The 18,837-nt window shown below is 34.1% G+C and overlaps 1 protein-coding gene across 3 annotated transcripts in view; it reads left to right on the top strand.

The window, feature by feature from the left end:
* Nucleotides 1-18,837, top strand: part of DMXL1 (Dmx like 1) — a 134,193-nt gene that overhangs the window by 75,385 nt on the left and 39,971 nt on the right. For all 3 annotated transcript variants that reach the window (XM_060008983.2, XM_060008982.2, XM_060008984.2), the window contains 5 exons: nt 2,834-3,012; nt 8,108-8,238; nt 13,016-13,101; nt 14,513-14,714; nt 15,976-16,093. In XM_060008983.2, the coding sequence (XP_059864966.1) occupies nt 2,834-3,012; nt 8,108-8,238; nt 13,016-13,101; nt 14,513-14,714; nt 15,976-16,093 (716 nt within the window). The remainder of the gene's footprint in view (nt 1-2,833; nt 3,013-8,107; nt 8,239-13,015; nt 13,102-14,512; nt 14,715-15,975; nt 16,094-18,837) is intronic.

Genomic DNA, 18,837 nt, shown 5'->3' with positions numbered 1-18,837 from the left:
AGTTGATCTGAATTCAGCCAAAATTGTTATATATATTGATATATTTTTAGTTTCTAGTGTTTAAATATGGCCAAATGAAAACTGACAGGTCTAGAATATTTCATTTTCCTGACAACCTATTCATCTATTCAGTGTCAATGTATTGTATATTGAAGATGAAATACATGCTTAGAACCCTTAAAAATATGTTTTTAAAAAGTGTTTTCATAAACTTAGTACTATGAGAATATTTTAAAAGTTACCATTTGTTTTCCTTGTTCTGGTATAAATTCTGATTTTAATTTTCTTTGCAATAATGGTCTTATGAACTAAATTTTTCTTTCTACATGTCTATTATATACTTAATGTACTTTTAGTGACATAAAATTTAAATATGACTTAAGCTTTGTAATATAAGAAAATGGTAGATGATTTTTATTAGACTTTAACTCAGCAGGTCAGAGTTCTTAACAAAAATGTTAAGGTACATAAATCAGTATTTTATTTTTTAATCAAATTTACTTTGTGATTCCTACATATGTTAATGAGGGATTTATTTTTTCTAATTAATTAAAACTATAGCGTGGGTGAATGTTCATGGAGTTCTGAATTATTCTATTATGGTTAAGTTTTAAAGTAGATGATCATATAAGCAATAGCAGTTTTTGAAAAACTACTTTTTTTTCTGCTAACAGTGAGAAATCCATACTTTTGCTTTTTATTGCATATTGTAAAGCAAAACAAAATATTTTAAGAATTTTTGTTGTGTTTCATAATAATGTTTGCAGGTATAAGAATTGTCGTTATTCCTGTGCATACCTTAGTTTTTCTTTACCTACATTCTAACTTCTTAATGCCCCTTATAATTCATAAGCTCTATCTATATCCAAGTTCCTTTTCATTTCTCCCTAATGCTGATTTTTTTCTTTTATTACTAGTAAAGTAGCCATTTACTACCTTAATAATGGAACAGTAGAATCAGTTTGTATCCAAGGAGTGACACAGTTCTTGATATTTTATTATTAGCTTTTTTCAGAAACAAATGGTTAAGCACCCAGCAGCTACACAGTTTCTCTTGGTGCCCCTCAGCTTCATGACCACTCGAACCCAACGTGATATAAGCATAAAGTTGTCTTAGGTCTTGCTGCAATTTGAGGGAAAAGAAGAGGGAGCATCTACCCTAATGATAAGCTTCAAATCATTTCTTGTTTGCTAGGAGGTGTCACTAAGGTCTTTTAATTTGTAGCATTTCAGGTAATATAACATTCGGTACTGTGAACCTGTTTGCCGTTTTTCCCCTGTTGTCCTTGTGCATCAGAAATGTTTCAATAAGAAGTTTTATACTTCTGAAATTGAGTCTGTAATTTTAAATGTTTCCCCTCAGTGTGGTTAATTTCTTGTTTTCATGTCAATTATCTGGGTTCACACACTGTACTTGCAAATGTTTTTCTCTCTTAAAAAATTTTTTTTATGTTTTGCTTTAAAAACTTTGCTTTTTTATGACGTAGCAAGCTTGGTAAAATCTGTGAATTTAGCATTGTAAGTTTTATTTTTCCCTAAACGTCTGTGTTCACATCACATGCCTTCTAATAATCTAAAAACAAAACAAGGAGAATAGTAATATTTGTCAAGTGATAAATTTATTTTAAAGCATAGCATTAATTTTTTTGACAGATTAAAAAAATACCCTTATATTCTAAATTTTTTACTCAATGAGAATTTGGTAAAACCACTGTTTAAGTTTTATAATGTATATAAATGTATGCAACAGATATATTAGAAACATGATTGTTGATTATCAATTGCTTATAAGATCAGAGAGAAAAAATTACACATTGAATATGATGGTTCTTTTTAAAGTCATTTGAATGATTACATACCACTTTATAGCAATCCCTTTGTATACTAATTTTATTCATCTTTATTTCATTTTTTCTGAAGTAACTAAATTATTGTTAGACTCAGCTTGGCTGTAGCTTGATATAATGCATGAGCATGCTGTTTATGCAAGCTAAGTAGCTTCAAGCAATAAAACAAAATTGTATTAAAACACAAATACTTGTATTCCTTTGGAAGGTAAGTGACTTCTTGCTGTAACCATTAAAGAAGAATATTGGTGTGCCTTAATATGGGGTTGTTTACCTATCTTTTAGACCATGACTATGTCTAGGAGATCCTTGATTTTCTATTGGTGATTTGCATCTAGTGACTTAGTATTGATTAAAGATTTGTATAACTTGTTTTTCTTTGCTAATGCCCTTAATACTCTAAGGTAAAATACTAAGAGAATATTGACTGTTAAATGTTTAGAAGTTAAAACAATAAAGATTGCATTTTCTCCCTCTTCTTTGTTGTTCCATTGAGTAGAAAATTCTACCTCCAAGCCATTTCTAAAAGTCTGAATCAGTTTAGTAGGTAGTTTTGGTGTTTGAATTTTTTAATATTTTCAGTGAAAAATTAGTAGTAGTTTTTTAGTAGATAAAAGGCCAAGTGATTACTGAAGAATCTCATAACTGAGTTGTTGCCTTTAATTACCACTGACATCCCATGGTATTCTTCCCCCCCCCGCCCCGCCGCCCCATGATATTCTTAAAAAACAAAATAGAAAGATGTAGATAATTTAGATAAGTCAACATTCAGAGAGTAAGGGACAAGATGAGATAAAAACAAAGATCACTATACAAGATGATTTTTGTCTCACTTCCTCCACTATTTTCTTACCTTACTATCATAATAATCTCGGTTTTGTGTATGTACTTACTTGTAGTTAACCTTAGGTCTTATGTAAAAATAGATGAAATCAGAACAATGAAAATTGTACTTATTTTATAATACTTTATTTTGTTCTTGTTAGTTTCTTCACTAGTGGAAGAAGGAGAGAAACAGAACAAACGTTTTAGGCCATCAAAAATGTCTTACAGAGAATCTGCCTCAGTGACCTCTTCCTCACCACCAGTAAGCCAGGAATCACTGATAGTTAAAGAGAAGTTCATTCCACCTGAGCTCAGTATCTGGGACTATTTCATTGCCAAGGTAATACAAGTGTTATCCACATGATTATTTGTGTAGTTAAACACAAATGAAACTGTTTAAAATAAGTAATTGTTGGTGTTTCCAAATATTTTTCCACACTGGTTTAGAAAATTTTCATTTTATCAGGGTACATTATCACAAAATATACCCTAAAATATTTTGGACATATTTCAACCAGGTTTTAAGGCAGTTCTTTTATAAATTATGATCTTTGCATTTTAAACAAAGCAACGTTCTTAGTAAGATGAAAAGATAAATTGGTTATTAGCACCTTAATGCTTGATAGTAATTAAGGAATCAAGACTACCAGAAGTCAAAGTGCCATCCATACTCTAATTCCTTTTCTATACTCCAGGCAGTCCTGCATTGTCCTGATATACACAGATTTCAGTTTTTAGTTAAATAACATCAGTCCCTCAACAACACTGTTCAATTTTAAAGTTACCACAATTTATTAAATATGAGTAATCGCATAAAGTACAAACTTTCCTGCTAGCTATTCAGTCCACAAATCACTATGTAAATAACAGATGCACCTCATGATCAGTGACCAATCACAACAGTTCTTTCAAAGTCTGTCAGTGATTGGTCATTTAGTACCTGTTATTCAGTATTCAGTTCATACACAGACAGAAAGGCATGTGGTTGTCTTGCCTCCTTATCTCCCATAATAAACTCAAGTGACATTTTACAAAACTGGCTAATCAGAAGAGGGAATTGGCTAACACAGATAAAAGTGCAACTGAAAAATGAAAAGTGATAGTGATAGTACTGGAAGTGAAATTCAAATCAAATATAAGTAAAGTTATAGAAGAAATAGCTAACTTTGGGAATACTGACATTGCTGTCATTTGATACACTTTAGATGTACAGCCAGAGGCAATTAGTAAAGGCCAGCTTATCAACATAAATGAGGAAAGTGTGGCAAAAGGATGAAGATGTCCCAGAGATAGTGAAATTGGCAAAATACTTCACATTAAAAGAACTCTGGGTAATATTTCACAACATTGAAAGTGCAAAGAGTAAAAAGTTGGACGCTGATACAAACTTAGAAAGGAGTATGACGATTTGCTAACGATTAGAAAAGAAGCTTGCTTTGATTCCTGAGTTAGAAGAAGGCCAGCACTGTTCAAAGTACTCTTGATAAATTTCTTACAAAGAAATAAAACACTTTAATTCTCACTGTTTCTAATTACAGTATACTAAATAAGTATTGTTTTTACTATTTTTTTTCATTTTCCTATACATTTATAGCTGACTGTAAAAGGTTTTAATGTTCTGACAAATTTTTAAATTGTCACAGAACATTTGTAATTTTTGCATGCTTCAGGGTAAAGAAGGGCATTTATATCACCTTGTTTCACATTGCCTTTTGCAGTCATTGATTCATTCAACAGATGTTTATTATGTACTCTGTTTATATTGGAATATCTTTATTTCATCTTCATTTTTAAAGCATAGTTTTACTTTTGCTGGGTATGTGATTCTTGATTAGCAAGGCCGCCTTTAGTTGTCTTGTTCCTGGATCTGGTTAAATTTGGGGCTGGTCTGCCCTTGTTCCAATCTGTATCTCAGCCTCAGGCTAGTTGAAATGTTAACCTTCCCTAATTGTTTGCTGCTAAGAACTCTTGTTTTTGACAATGCTGCTGGGCATGGAATTCGTTGTTGTTGTTTTTTAAATTGAAGTATAGTTGATTTACAGTGTTGTGTTCATTTCTACTGTACAGCAAAGTGATTCAAGTATTCATTTATATACATTATTTTTCATATTTTTCATATGGTTTATCACATGATATTGAATATAGATTGAGGACCTTGTTGTTTATCCATTCTCTGTATAATAGTTTGCATCCCCTAATCCCAAAGTCCCAATCCCTACCCCACCTCCCTCTTGGCAACCACAAGTCTGTTCTCTACGTCTGTGAGTCTGTTTCTGTTTCGTAGATAAGTTCATTTATGCCATATTTTAGATTCCACATTTAAGTGATATTATATGGTATTTATCTTTCTGTTTCTGACTTACTTCACTTCTTTTTTTTTGCGGTACGCGGACCTCTCACTGTTGTGGCCTCTCCCGTTGCGGAGCACAGGCTCCGGACGCACAGGCTCAGCGGCCATGGCTCACGGGCCCAGCCGCTCCGCGGCATATGGGATCTTCTCAGACCGGGGCACGAACCCGTGTCCCCTGCATCGGCAGGCGGACTCTCAACCACTGCGCCACCAGGGAAGCCCCACTTCACTTCTTATAATCTCTAGGTCCATCCATGGTGCTGCAAATGTCATTATTTCATTCTTTTTTTTTTTTTTTTTTTTGCTGTACTTGGGCCTCTCACTGTTGTGGCCTCTCCCGTTCCGGAGCACAAGCTCCGGACGCGCAGGCTCAGCGGCCATGGCTCACGGGCCCAGCCGCTCCGCGGCATATGGGATCTTCTCAGACCGGGGCACGAACCCGTGTCCCCTGCATCGGCAGGCGGACTCTCAACCACTGCGCCACCAGGGAAGCCCCACTTCACTTCTTATAATCTCTAGGTCCATCCATGGTGCTGCAAATGTCATTATTTCATTCTTTTTTTTTTTTTTTTTTTTGCTGTACTTGGGCCTCTCACTGTTGTGGCCTCTCCCGTTCCGGAGCACAAGCTCCGGACGCGCAGGCTCAGCGGCCATGGCTCACGGGCCCAGCCGCTCCGCGGCATGTGGGATCTTCCCGGACCGGGGCACGAACCCATGTCCCCTGCATCGGCAGGCGGACTCTCAACCACTGCACCACCAGGGAAGCCCTATTTCATTCTTTTTAATGGCTGAGTAGTAGTCCATTATATATATGTGCCACATCTTCTTTATCCATTCATCTGTCAGTGGATATTTAGGTTGTTTCCATGTCTTGGCTGTTGTAAATGGTGCTGCAGTGAACATTGGGGTGCATGTATCTTTTCGAATTATAGTTTTCTCTGGATTTATGGGCATGGAGTTCTTATTAAAGTCAGCCCCCTCTGGCCAGGCCACAGAGTTCTTTGTCCTCACAGGCTGCTGTCCCTGATAGAACAAATGGGCCACAGAGGGCAGGGGTTGGGTTAGGAGTACCCCCTGGCCAAAATGCCAGATGCTCACTTTTTACCAGAGATTCAGTAGTTTTTCTTGAATAAATACTTCTCTATGTGTTGTATGTATTTGGTCAGTTTCCAGTATCTTTAAATGGTTGTTTTTGACAACTTTTTCCAGTTTCATTACTTCTTTTTGGGAAGAGGACTTACCAAACTCCTCACTCAGCTTTTCCAGAATTTCTACCCTCCCTGCTATGTTTCTTTATTGGGCTTCTTTGGACCCAAGATTTTATAAGTTTTCTTTTCAAATTTCCCACATCTCTTCTTTCATCCTCACTCTTAACTGATGACATCATCTTATGTCATTAAAAAAAAAATAGAACCAGACAAAAGTCTTTCATCATTCTGTCGTTAAGCCCTCATCTTGTTCTCTCTTGTTATTATCAAGGAAGCATCCTTCCTATCAAAGATTCATTGCTATTCTGAATCCTATCCTTGTTTTTCTTCTCTACCCTTCTCTCTTCACTGCTGGCTCTTCCCTTCAGAGCAGAAATGTGCTCTGCTGTCTCCCATTCCAAATCCTGCTTTGATCCCAAAACTTTTTCGAACTATTATCCCATTTCTCTGTTTCCCATCCTCCTTCAACTTTTCAAAACTATAAACACATTATCTTTCTATTACCATAGGTCCCATTCATATTTACCCATTGTATGACTCGTGACACAACCACCCCACTAAACCTGCTGTTGTTGAGATTCAGGTGGTATCCATGTTATCAAGTATAGGAAACTTCTTTGTCATCATCTTATATGACTTCTTAGCAGTATTCAATCCATGTGACTATTTCCTCCTTTTTGAATTACTTTTCTCTCTTGTTGTATTGATACCAGTCTCTTCTAGTTTATTTCCTAACCTTACTATTTATTCCTTCATAGTCTTCTTTCTTCTTCCTTTTCTGCCTGACCTGTGAATCTTGATCTTCTTCAAGATTTAGGTTTCTGATATTTATTTTCTTTAGTACTTCCCATGTCACAACCAAAGTCCTCCCATTTTAGTAAACGGCATCTTCATCCTTATAGTTGCTCAAGCCAGAAACCCAGAAATCGTCTTTTCCTTCTCTTTCCTTTGCTCTCCAAATTGATCAGTAAATCTGTGCTTTCCCCCAGATATACCATGAATGTGTTATTTATCTCCATCTCCATCACACACCTGTATCCAGACTGCCAACTCTTGCCTTAGTTACTGATGTCTCCATTTCTTCTCTTGACATTTGACTTTTCTCTCATAAGGCTATGGTCATAGTAACATTCCTAAAGTATAAATCTCAATACCTATCCTCTACTTAAAACTCATCAGTGGCATTCCATTACACTCTTTACTGTGTTGTACAAAAACCCTACCTGATCTGTCATCTGCTGTTCTCTTCAGCTTTTCTCCCAACACAACCCTCTTGCTTTAGTAGGCTTCAGCCGAACTTCTTTTTTTTTTTTCCATACCAAACTCTTTTACCTTATTAAAGCCTTTTTACATACTATACTACCTAAAATGCTTTTCTTCCCTCTTGTTAAATGGCTTATTCCTTCTTGTCCTTTAGGTCTCACTTAAATGACACTTTTCAAAGAGGCCTTTCATGATCAGCTTATCTCAACTCTTGTTAATATTCTTGATGCCAATGCTATTTTCTTCTTTATAACACAGCTAAATACAATTTATATTTAGTTTTCTATTATTTGCCTGTTTTTTTCCCCCACTAAAATATAAGAGCTGTGAGGACAGTGACTATATATATGTCTTAAAATTTCTTACATTGAGTATACTTTTCACACATAGTGGATACTTAATAAATTTTTGTTGATTGGATGAATAAATAAGGGAATTGTGTAAAGTGATGTTGAAGGCATAGAATGTCAAAAAAGAAGCAACCAAGTACTGGTTACTTTACTTTCTTATAACAAAGTACCCCGAAATGGGATAAATTGCTAATATTAGACTGTATAATTGAATGTGTTAAATCAGATAGTTGGATGATAAATTCTGTAACTTTTTTATTTTAGCCTTTTCTACCTGCTTCTCAAAGTAGACCAGAATATGATTCAGAGGAGAGTCTGGAAAGTGATGACGAAGATGAAGATGTTTTAGCTTCAGATTTCCATCTCCAAGAGCATTCTAATTCAAATTCATATAGGTATGGAATATTTAATTTTAAGCTTCTTTAAAAAAAATTCATTATGTAATTTTGAAAATAATACATGAAATTAATATCTTGGTGAATTATATTATAACCCAGATCTCTTTAGCTGAAATTGTTAAATTCCCTTCCTTAACAATAATTTGACAGTTAATTTTTGATTACCCTTGAATGGACAATCTGTACTTTTTTTCAGCTCTCATAAATCTTGCTGTCATATCATTCCTTGCCCTTTGCTCCCTACAATAAACAAACTGCATTGTTTTAACCTAAAAGATCTAATGTCTTTTCAGTACACTAGTACTCAAAGATGTCAGTGATTTCTTTCTTAAAAATGGCATATGTGGAACACATATAAAAATCATAAATGTTCAAATACCCTCAAAGCTCCAATGCTACATTATTATCCTTACATGTATAAGTGATAGTATGATATGTTGTTTATATCTGAAAGGTGTATATATTTTATTATGACATGGTATGTTAATTGATAGAAAAATATAACTTTTCCAAAAGAAACAAGTAAATATATTAGGGAAAATGAAGTACTCCTTTATTGAAAAGAACAGTTTTTATGAGATTTTTAAAAAATTAATTTTTATTGGAGTATAGTGGATTTACAGTGTTATGTTAGTTTCTGCTGTACAGCAAAGGGAATCAGTTATACATATACATATATCCACTCTTTTAGATTCTTTCCCATATAGGTCATTACAGAGTATTGAGTAGAGTTCCCTGTGCTATACAGTAGGTTCTTATTAGTTATCTGTTTTATATATAGTAGTGTATATATGTCAATCTCAGTCTCCCGATTTATCCCTCCCCCGCTTTATCCTTTTTCACCTTGGTAACCATAAGTTTGTTTTCTACATCTGTGACTTTATTTCTGTTTTGTAAATAAGTCCATTTGTACTATTGTTTTAGATTCCACATATAAGTGATATCATATAATATTTGTCTTTGTCTGACTTACTTCACTCAGTATGACAATCTCTAGGTCCATCCATGTCGGTGCAAATGGCATTATTTCATTCTTTTTTGTGGCTAATATTCCATTGTATATATGTACCACATCTTCTTTATCCATTCCTCTGTCAATGGACATTTAGGATGCTTCCATGTCCTGGCTATTGTAAATAGTGCTGCAATGAACGTTGGGGTGCATGTATCTTTTCAAATGATAGTTTTCTCCATATATATGCCCAGGAGTGGGATTGCTGGATCATGGTATAGTAGCTCTATTTTTAGTTTTTTAAAGAACCTTCATACTGTTCGCCATAGTGACTGTACCAATTTACCAATCTACATTCCCACCAACAGTGTACGAGGGTTCCCTTTTCTCCCCACCCTCTCCAGCATTTATTGTTTGTAGATTTTTTGATGATGGCTCTTCTGACCAGTGTGAAGTGATTCCTCCTTGTAGTTTTGATTTGCATTTCTCTAATAATTAGCAGTGTCGAGCATCTTTTCATGTGCTTTTTCGCCATCTGTATGTCTTCTTTGGAGAAATGTCAATTTAGATTTTCCACCCAGTTTTTGATTGGGTTGTTTGTTTTTTTGATATGGAGCTGCATGAGCTGTTTGATATTTTAGAGATTAATCCCGTGTTGGCCACTTAGTTTGCAAGTATTTTCTCCCATTCTGAGGGTTGTCTTTTTGTTTTGTTTATGGTTTCCTTTGCTGTGCAAAAGCTTTTAAGTTTAATGAGGTCCCATTTGTTTATTTTTGGTTTTATTTTCACTACTCTTGGCAATGAGTCAAAAAAGATCTTGCTGCAATTTATATCAGAGAGTGTTCTGCCTTTGTTTTCCTCTAAGAGTTTTATAGTATCCTGTCTTACATTTAGGTCTTTAATCCATTTTGAGTTTATTTTTGTGTATGGTGTTTGAGAATGTTCTAATTTCATTCTTTTACATATAGCTGTCCAGTTTTCTCAGCACCATTTATTGAAGAGACTGTCTTTTCTCCATTGTATATTCTTGCCTCCTTGATCGTAGATTAGGTGACCATAGATGGGTGGGTTTATCTCTGGGCTTTCTATCCTGTTCCATTGATCTGTATGTCTGTCTTTGTGCCAGTACCATACTGTTTTGATTATGGTAGCTTTGTAGTATAGTCTGAACTCAGGGAGTGTGATTCCTCCAGCTCCATCTTTCTCTCTCAGGATTGCTCTGGCTATTCGAGGTCTTTTGTGTTTCCATACAAATTGTAAAATTTCTGTTCTAATTCTGTGAAAAATGCTATTGGTAGTTTGATAGGGATTGCACTGATTCTGTAGATTACTTTGGGTAGTATAGTCATTTTGACAATATTGATTCTTCCAATCCAAAAACATGGTATATCTCTCCATCTGTTTGTGTCATCTTTGATTTCTTTCATCAGTATCTTATAGTTTTCTGAGTACAGGTCTTTTGCCTCCTTAGGTAGGTGTATTCCTAGGTATTCTATTCTTTTGATGAGATGGTAAATGAGATTGTTTTCTTAATTTCTCTTTCTGATCTTTCATTGTTAGTGTATAGGAATGCAAGAGCTTTCTGTGTATTAATTTTGTATCCTGCAACTTTACCAAATTCATTGACAAGCTCTAGTAGTTTTCTGTTAGCATCTTTAGGATTCTCTGTGTGTAGTATCATGTCATGTGCAAATAGTGACAGTTTTACTTCTTCTTTTCCGATTTGGATTCCTTTTATTTCTTTTTCTTCTCTGATTGCTGTAGCTAGGACTTCCAAAGCTGTGTTGAATAAAAGTGACAAGAGTGGACATCCTTGTCTTATTCCTGATGTTAGAGGAAATGCTTTCAGCATTTCACCATTGAGTATGATGTTAGCTGTAGATTTGTCATATATGGCCTTTATTATTTTGAGGTATGTTATCTATGCCCACTTTTCTGGAGAGTTTTTATCATAAGTGGGTATTGAATTTTGTCAAAAGCTTTTTCTGCGTCTATTGAGATGATCATATGGTTTTTATTTTTTAGTTTGTTAATGTGGTGTATTACATTGATTGATTTGCGTATATTGAAGTATCCTTGCTTATACTGAAGTATCCTTGCATCCCTGGGATAAATCCCACTTGTTCATGGTGTATGATCCTTTTAATGTGTTGTTGGATTTGATTTGCTAGTATTTTGTTGAGGATTTTTGTGTCTATGTTCATCACTGATATTGGCCTGTAATTTTCCTTTTTTGTGATGTCTTTGTCTGGTGTTGGTATCAATGTGAGATTTTTATTTGCTGGTTTCCTGTGTTAACCTGATTTTGTTTTTTTGAATATATGGAATATTTACATGGCTCAAAAGTCAATCTGTGTAACTCAACAACAAAATAACTCAATTAAAAAATGGGCAAATTAGTTGAACAGACATTTTTCAAAATAAGCACATGAAAAGATTCTCACTGTCACAGATTATTGAGGAAATGCAAATAAAAACCACAATGAGAGATCCCCTCACACCCATTAGATTGGCTATTATCAAAAAAAAACAGAAAATTACAATGTTGGCAAGGGTGTGGAGAGATTGAAACCCTTGTCCACTGTTGGTAGGAATGTGAACTGGTGCAAACCACTGTGGAAAACAGTATGACAGTTCCTCAAAAATTAAAAGTAGAATTACCATATGACCCAGCAGTTTCCCTTCTGGATATATACCACAAGAAATTGAAAGCAGGTGTTGAACTGGTAGTAGTACACTCATGCTCATAATAGCACTATTCATAATAGCCAAGGGGTAATTGCAACTCAGGTGTCTGTCAGCAAATTGAATGCAATAAAGAGTGTGGTAGATACATAGAGTAGAATATTATTCAGCCTTTAAAAGGATGGAAATTCTGACACATGCTACAATATGGATGAATCTTGAGGACATTTTGCTAGGTAAAATAAACCAGGCACAAAAAGACAAATGCTTGTATAATTCCACTTATGTAAGATACCTAGAATAGTCAAATTCATAGAGACAGAAAGTAGAATGCTGGTTGCCAGGGCCTAGGAGACAGGGAAAATGGGGAGTTATTGTTAAATGGTTATAGAGTTTCAGTTTTTCAAGATGAAAAGAATTCTGGAAATGGATGGTGGTAGTGACTGCACAATATGAATGTACTTAATGTCACTGAACTGTACACTTAAAGGTAGTTAAGATGTCATATGTATTTTACCACAATTTAGAGTAGTAAAAAATCAGTAATCTAAGAAATAAATTTTTTGCTTGAAAAAAAAATGCCAAGGTATCTTTTTTTAATTAAAAAAGGAAATCTGTATAAAAATATAAAATCTGAAGTCTCATATCGCTTCCACTTGAGTCCTCCTCTATACCCTCTACAGATACTTATTTTTATTAGTTTCTGGTTTATCCTTCTGTTTTCAAAAATAAGGGTGTGTGTGTGTCTCTGTGTGTGTGTAAAATTTATTTCCGCTGCTTTCTTACACAGAAGGTAGCAGGTAGCATACTATATAATGTTTATAACTTGCTTTTTATTTATTAATACATGCTGGGGTTCACTCCATATTAACATTTAAACATCCTTTTGGCTACCCTAAAACATTCCATGATTCAGAGCTAGTTATTCAACCATTACAATTACTCTGATGGGTAATTTCTACTCTTTTGCTGTTGTAGATAATGCTGACATGAGTAACTACATGCATGTATTGTTTTGTTTTTGTGGAGGTATATCTTCAGGGTAGATTCCTGGTAGTGAATTGTTGGATAAAGAGTGTGTAGTCTTCTCAATCCCTAAGTAAATTTTTAACAGATCTACTGTTGCTTTATTTTTAGTTGGTCATTGATGCGTTTGGCAATGGTGCAGTTGGTGCTCAGCAATTTGAAGACTTTCTATCCCTTTGCAGGTCATGATCTTGCAGGTAATAAATAGCTTAACATAAACTTATATTGCCATTGCTTTTGATTGACTTATTTTGTATTGTTTTTCAAGTAGTGGAGAAAACGTTTAGTAAGTTCCTATGGGTCTATCATATTGTTAGGTGCTTTTAGGAGGACAGGGTCCAAGAAAGCAGGGAATCTGAAGCTGATGTGATTGACTGTATTGAGACTATGTTTATGGCTCTAGCCAAGGTGTTGAAGATTTAATAGTTGTAGACACGTAGGAAACTAAACAAAAGCAAAAATTTAGTAATTATTAACTCTGAGGGAGAAAAAGGTTGTACAGGAAAGAAAGGGGCATGATAGTATACCAAGTAGTTCAGCTGTGATCTCTATTAACATATATATAAAACAAAGTAGACACTAAATTATCAATCTAACTAAAAATTATTATGGACTGTATTGGAATGATGGAGAGAGGGGAAGTTTATTCTCATATTTCATAGTAGTAAATCAGTAGATCATTTCTAAAATAGAAAAAAATCATAAGCATATTATTTAGATTTTTGAAGGTAAACAGCAGAAATAGCTAAAAGTTGAAAGGGGGATCAGGATTCAGGAGTATGGAAGTGTAGAACTGGAAAGTGCTGACTTTTGTAATAAGTATTATTTCACTTTTTTTACCTTGTATATTATTTTACTTTTCAAAAGAAGTCTAGCTATGTGCTGTACATAAATTGGGCTGATACAAAGGCTTAAAGCAATTAATTTTCCTCCCAAACATATTTTTATAATATTCAGGTACATTTTTTGTGCGAAATTAAAGTCAAAAGCAGAGATTGCTATAGCAGTTATTTATTTATTTATTTATTTTATTTATTTTTGGCTGTGTTGGGTCCTTGCTGCTGTGCCCGCCTTTCTCTAGTTGCGGTAAGCGGGGGCTACTCTTCGTTGCAGTGAGCGGGCCTCTCACTGCGGTGGCTTCTCCTGTTGCAGAGCATGGGCTCCAGGCGCACGGGCCTCAGCAGTTGGGGCTCACAGGCTCTAGAGCACAGGCTCAGTAGTTGTGGCACACGGGCTTAGTTGCTCCACAGCATGTGGGATCTTCCTGGACCGAGGCTCAAACCCACGTCCCCTGCATTGGTAGGCGGATTCTTAACCACTATGGCAGTTACTTAAATCACAAGTCACAAATGTTATTCCAAGTTCTAGTAGTAAAGGTATGATGTAATTTTGACCTAGATTGCCCTTTTATTCTGTTGTCCTAGGCCACTAATTATGTTGAAATGCTATACAGATTTATGACATTCTTTTCAATCCTCTGGATTTCTGTGCCCACCTCTCTTTCGCATCGCCTCTGCCAAAATGTGTGTTTATATCTTATTCTCTACATTGAATATAGCATTTTACTGCAGAAGATAAATGTGGGTCAATTTTATTTTCTCTTTATAGAGCTTCCAGTTAGTTCACCACTTTGTCATGCCGTTCTAAAAACTCTTCAATGTTGGGAACAAGTTCTTCTCCGACGACTTGAAATCCATGGGGGGCCACCTCAAAACTATATTGCAAGTCATACCTCTGAAGAGAGTGTGTCTGCAGGTCCTGCAATTCTCCGCCACAAAGCTTTGCTGGAACCTACAAACACTCCTTTCAAGTAGGGTTTCATATGAATACTGTTCTAATATGAGTTTTATTAAATCAGAATGTCATCAGGTGGTATTTAAAGAAAAAATATTTTAGTACTTCCATATTTAATTTGCTGTTCTAGGCTCATATCTGTGTCTTTGTGTGATGCATATTGTAGTCCGGATGTTAGCAAACATTTCTTGCAAAGGTTCATATAGTAAATATTTTAGCCTTTACTGGCCCTACAATCCTTTTTGCAGCTATTCAACTCTGCCATTTGTAGAGTAAAAGCAACCATAGACAGTAAATGAATGGGCATGGCTATGATCCAATAAACTTTTTTTTTTAATATTTATTTTATATTGGAGTGTAGTTGATTAACAGTGATGTGTTAGTTACAGGTGTACAGGAAAGTGATTCAGTTATACCCATGTAAGTATTCATTCTTTTTTGAATTCTTTTCCCATTTAGGCTATTACATTGTATTGAGACAAGTTCCCTGTGCTATACAGTAGGTCCTTGTTGCTTATCTATTCTAAATATAGTAATGTCAATAAACTTTATTTTTGAATATGAAAGGTAGGCTGGATTTGAGCCATGGGCCAGTGTTTTCTGACATCTACGTTGGAGCAGACCTATTTGGAATAGCTAGTTAGCAAACTGTTTTACTGTACATGAGATAAAGCATTTGCACCAAGAGGTAAATCAATTCATTGCTTGCTTCATTAAGAAAGTCTTACTACAAAAAATGTTAACTGAACTAAACAGTGTACTTAGTGGCTTAGTGACATAGTTGATTTACATTCTTTCATGGGCTCTTACCTCACTGCACATCAGTAACACAGTTCATGGTCCAGTATGTGTTCACAAACAACACTTTGAGTAGTTTTGCTTCTAGATCTTTTGTAGGAAGCATACCTCTTTTGTTAGATCTTATGTTCTTAGGTTAAAGGTCATCAAACTGCAGCCTGTGGGGCCAAATCCACTCTCCTTCTGCATTGTAAATAAAGTTTTGTGTATTACAGCCACACCCTTTCATTTTAGTATTACCTATGGTTGCTTTCCCACTTCAGTGGTGAAGTTAAGTAGTTGGGGGAGAGACCATATAGCCCACAAAGCCTGAAATATTTACTATCTCTTAAGAAAAAGTTTGCTGATTGCTACCCTAGATGATGTGGTCTGATTCTAGTTAATTTATTATTATAAACATTCATATAGCACCAAGGAAATATAGTCAGATTAACCAGAAATCTCTGAAGTGTATGATGAAACATATTGTCTCTCTGTAGATCTAAACACCATCTGTCACTGTCTGTGAAGAGACTTTGGCAGTACTTGGTGAAGCAGGAAGAAATTCAAGAAACCTTTATCAGAAATATATTCACAAAGAAAAGGTGTCTAAATGAGGTCTGTATAAATTAAAACTTGTTTGCTATTTTATTATTAAAGTCTTTTGTATTTTTAACTATAAAGAATAAGTTGCATTTTACAGACTTTTAAAAACTCATTGTTTATGTCATAAACATGTATTATGTAGTTAATACATAGAAAAAGAGAGGGTCAGTATTTTCCTAACCAATTTAATTTAAAGTAACTAATTCAGATGTGTTTGGGACTTTTATTTCCCAAAAAGATACTGTTTGACTTAAGATTTTTTGTCTTGTTTCCTGGTTTTGAGTTGTCATGATTACCATTTTAAGAGGCAAAGTGGAAATTTCCCATCATTTTCATGTGATAAAGTTTATCTTATAAGTTTCATTGAAACTAGGTTTGTATACTGCAAACATTTCAAATATGTACATTTTCCTTTTTTTGTATTGATTATACTTCTTAGTAAAATTTTGCAGACTGAAATTAATTTATAATTATACTGTAATTGGTTGATTATACCTTGATGTTATTATCATAAAGATTATTTTTCTCATTTAGTTCAGTGCTACTAGTAAGTCCAGTTTGAAGATATGGGGAACCTGTACTGGAATATAAATTAACATATTGCCTCTTTCTTTGAAATAGTTTTGCTATTAAAAAGTTTTGGATAAATTAAACAGTGGACTTAGTGATGCAGTTCATTCCTTATCTTCTCATGGATCAGTAACAAAGAGTTCAAGACTGGCGGCTGGTTTGTGGATCACACTTTGAGAAGCACTGAACTAATCTAAAAGCAAGCTTTGCAGTTGTTGAAGTGGGAGGAGAAAAGGAAGATATTTCAGTTGGAAAAATAAGGAAATAGAACAGCTTCTTAATAGACAAGTTAGTAAAAAGCAAGATGGCATCTAACCTTATTGAAAAAGGAAAATTACATATATCTCATTGTCTCTCAGTTTAAGAACTAATTTGTAAGAGGCAACTGCATGTGTTATTATTTACTATTTGCCTGATTGTGTAAATATATTTGAATAGCCAAGTCAGGAAACAAAATATATAGTGTTCTTGCTAATAACTTAGAAGACTTCTGACATGTGTACCTTAGTATAACATTGAAATCTAGGCAAACAATAGATACAATTAGATATAATACAAATTAATGTATTTCTTTTTAACCTTATGTCAGATATATCTTAAATATTTGGTATATGAATTCCCTTTAAAACAGTTTAAGAAATTTTTTTGATAAATAAAATTAAAAATGAATGTGCTAAAAAAAATGAATGTGCTAGATAAGAGTGTCAGAGTAACTATAATATGTTTACTGCTGAGGTAATGTTTCTTATTTTAAATATACCTTTGCCTAAAATAATTTATTACAAGTTAAAGCATCCTGATAATGGTATATGAAGCACTGCTGCATTCTGTATAAATGGCATGTTTACTCTGCTTGTTATTACTTCTTTGATTTCTTTGATGTGCCGTGTAATATGAACATGCAAATATGGCATAGTAATTTCAAGTACAAAATCATTTTTTAAAAACCGTTGCCGTATTTGATTAATATAGTTATGAAGATAAAAACATTTCTCCACTGCTGATATATTTAGTGCATTTGGGAAATGAAATCATTCTCAAAACAAACAAAACAGAAAACTAGTTTACCACTGGATTGTCTAGTTGAATCAGGAAATAGAGTCATTAAGGAAATAGAGGAGCATAACCAAGCCAGAATGCATATGGAGGGATAATGGATAAATGAGTACAACTATTCCTGTTAAATTCCTCTGCTGTTTTATTCTTAGTTTTCTTAGGAGTTTCATGATATCTTAAGAAAATTTTAGTTATTTTTGTATTGTAATTATTTTAATCAGAAGCATGAATATGAATGTTGCACTGAATGTTTTATAGCTATCATTAAGCTAAATATTTTCTCCGATTTTAGTTTTTTTAAATCTCTAAAATGAATATGATATACGTTACAGTACTTTGATTAGCAGAACTTAACTTATATAAAACCTGGCGTGATTAATGGTAGTTATTAGAAATTATTTGTTACTACTTTGTTGTTTTATTCTTGATGATAGTGACATTTTGATAAAGGAAATATGAAAAGAAAAATTTTATGTAGTAAAACATAGATTAGATGGAATTAAATAAAATATTAACTTTATAGAGTTGGTACAAAGTTATTTAATCTTTACTGGAAAGTTGACTAGCCTTTTTGTGGTATTAACAAAATTACCTTCCATCTCTCTGCTTTATAAAATGATGATTATACTTAAATAGTTGAGCCCAAGTCCCTGACTTTTCAGATGGTTAGGAAATATTAACAGATGTGTGACAGGCCTTGAATTTTCAGTGGGAGATGTTGGAGAGTATTTTGAGAGTGCTGTTTTATTTATTCCTTTACATGTTTGGAAATGAAATTTTCTTCATCTGACATTAAAATCCTGGTGTATCCTCAGTTCTTTTCTTTTCGTATATAATGTAGTTTGCTGGCACATGCATTTTTAAAATAGAAGTTCTTTCCTGTTTGTGCTTATTTGGAAGTAAAGTATAGATAGCTGCAAATAGACTATATCTGAATCATAACCAACAACAAAAAAAATGCTTGGCAGCTGTCATTTTTATCCCCAATTCCTTTTTTTGTTTTTTTTTTTTCCTTTTTCTGAGAACTAAAGATCTTGAACCATCTCTTTCTTTAACAAGTGCTAATATCCCCTTTTAAAAATGATAGGTGTCTCCAAGCATTTTATTGACTGTTTCTGGCTAAATCAAGA

The sequence above is a fragment of the Delphinus delphis genome, chromosome 3 (assembly GCF_949987515.2).
Source record: "Delphinus delphis chromosome 3, mDelDel1.2, whole genome shotgun sequence".
Lineage (NCBI taxonomy): Eukaryota > Metazoa > Chordata > Mammalia > Artiodactyla > Delphinidae > Delphinus > Delphinus delphis.
Note: the sequence above shows the minus strand (reverse complement) of the source record. Positions and strands in the feature narration are given on the sequence as shown.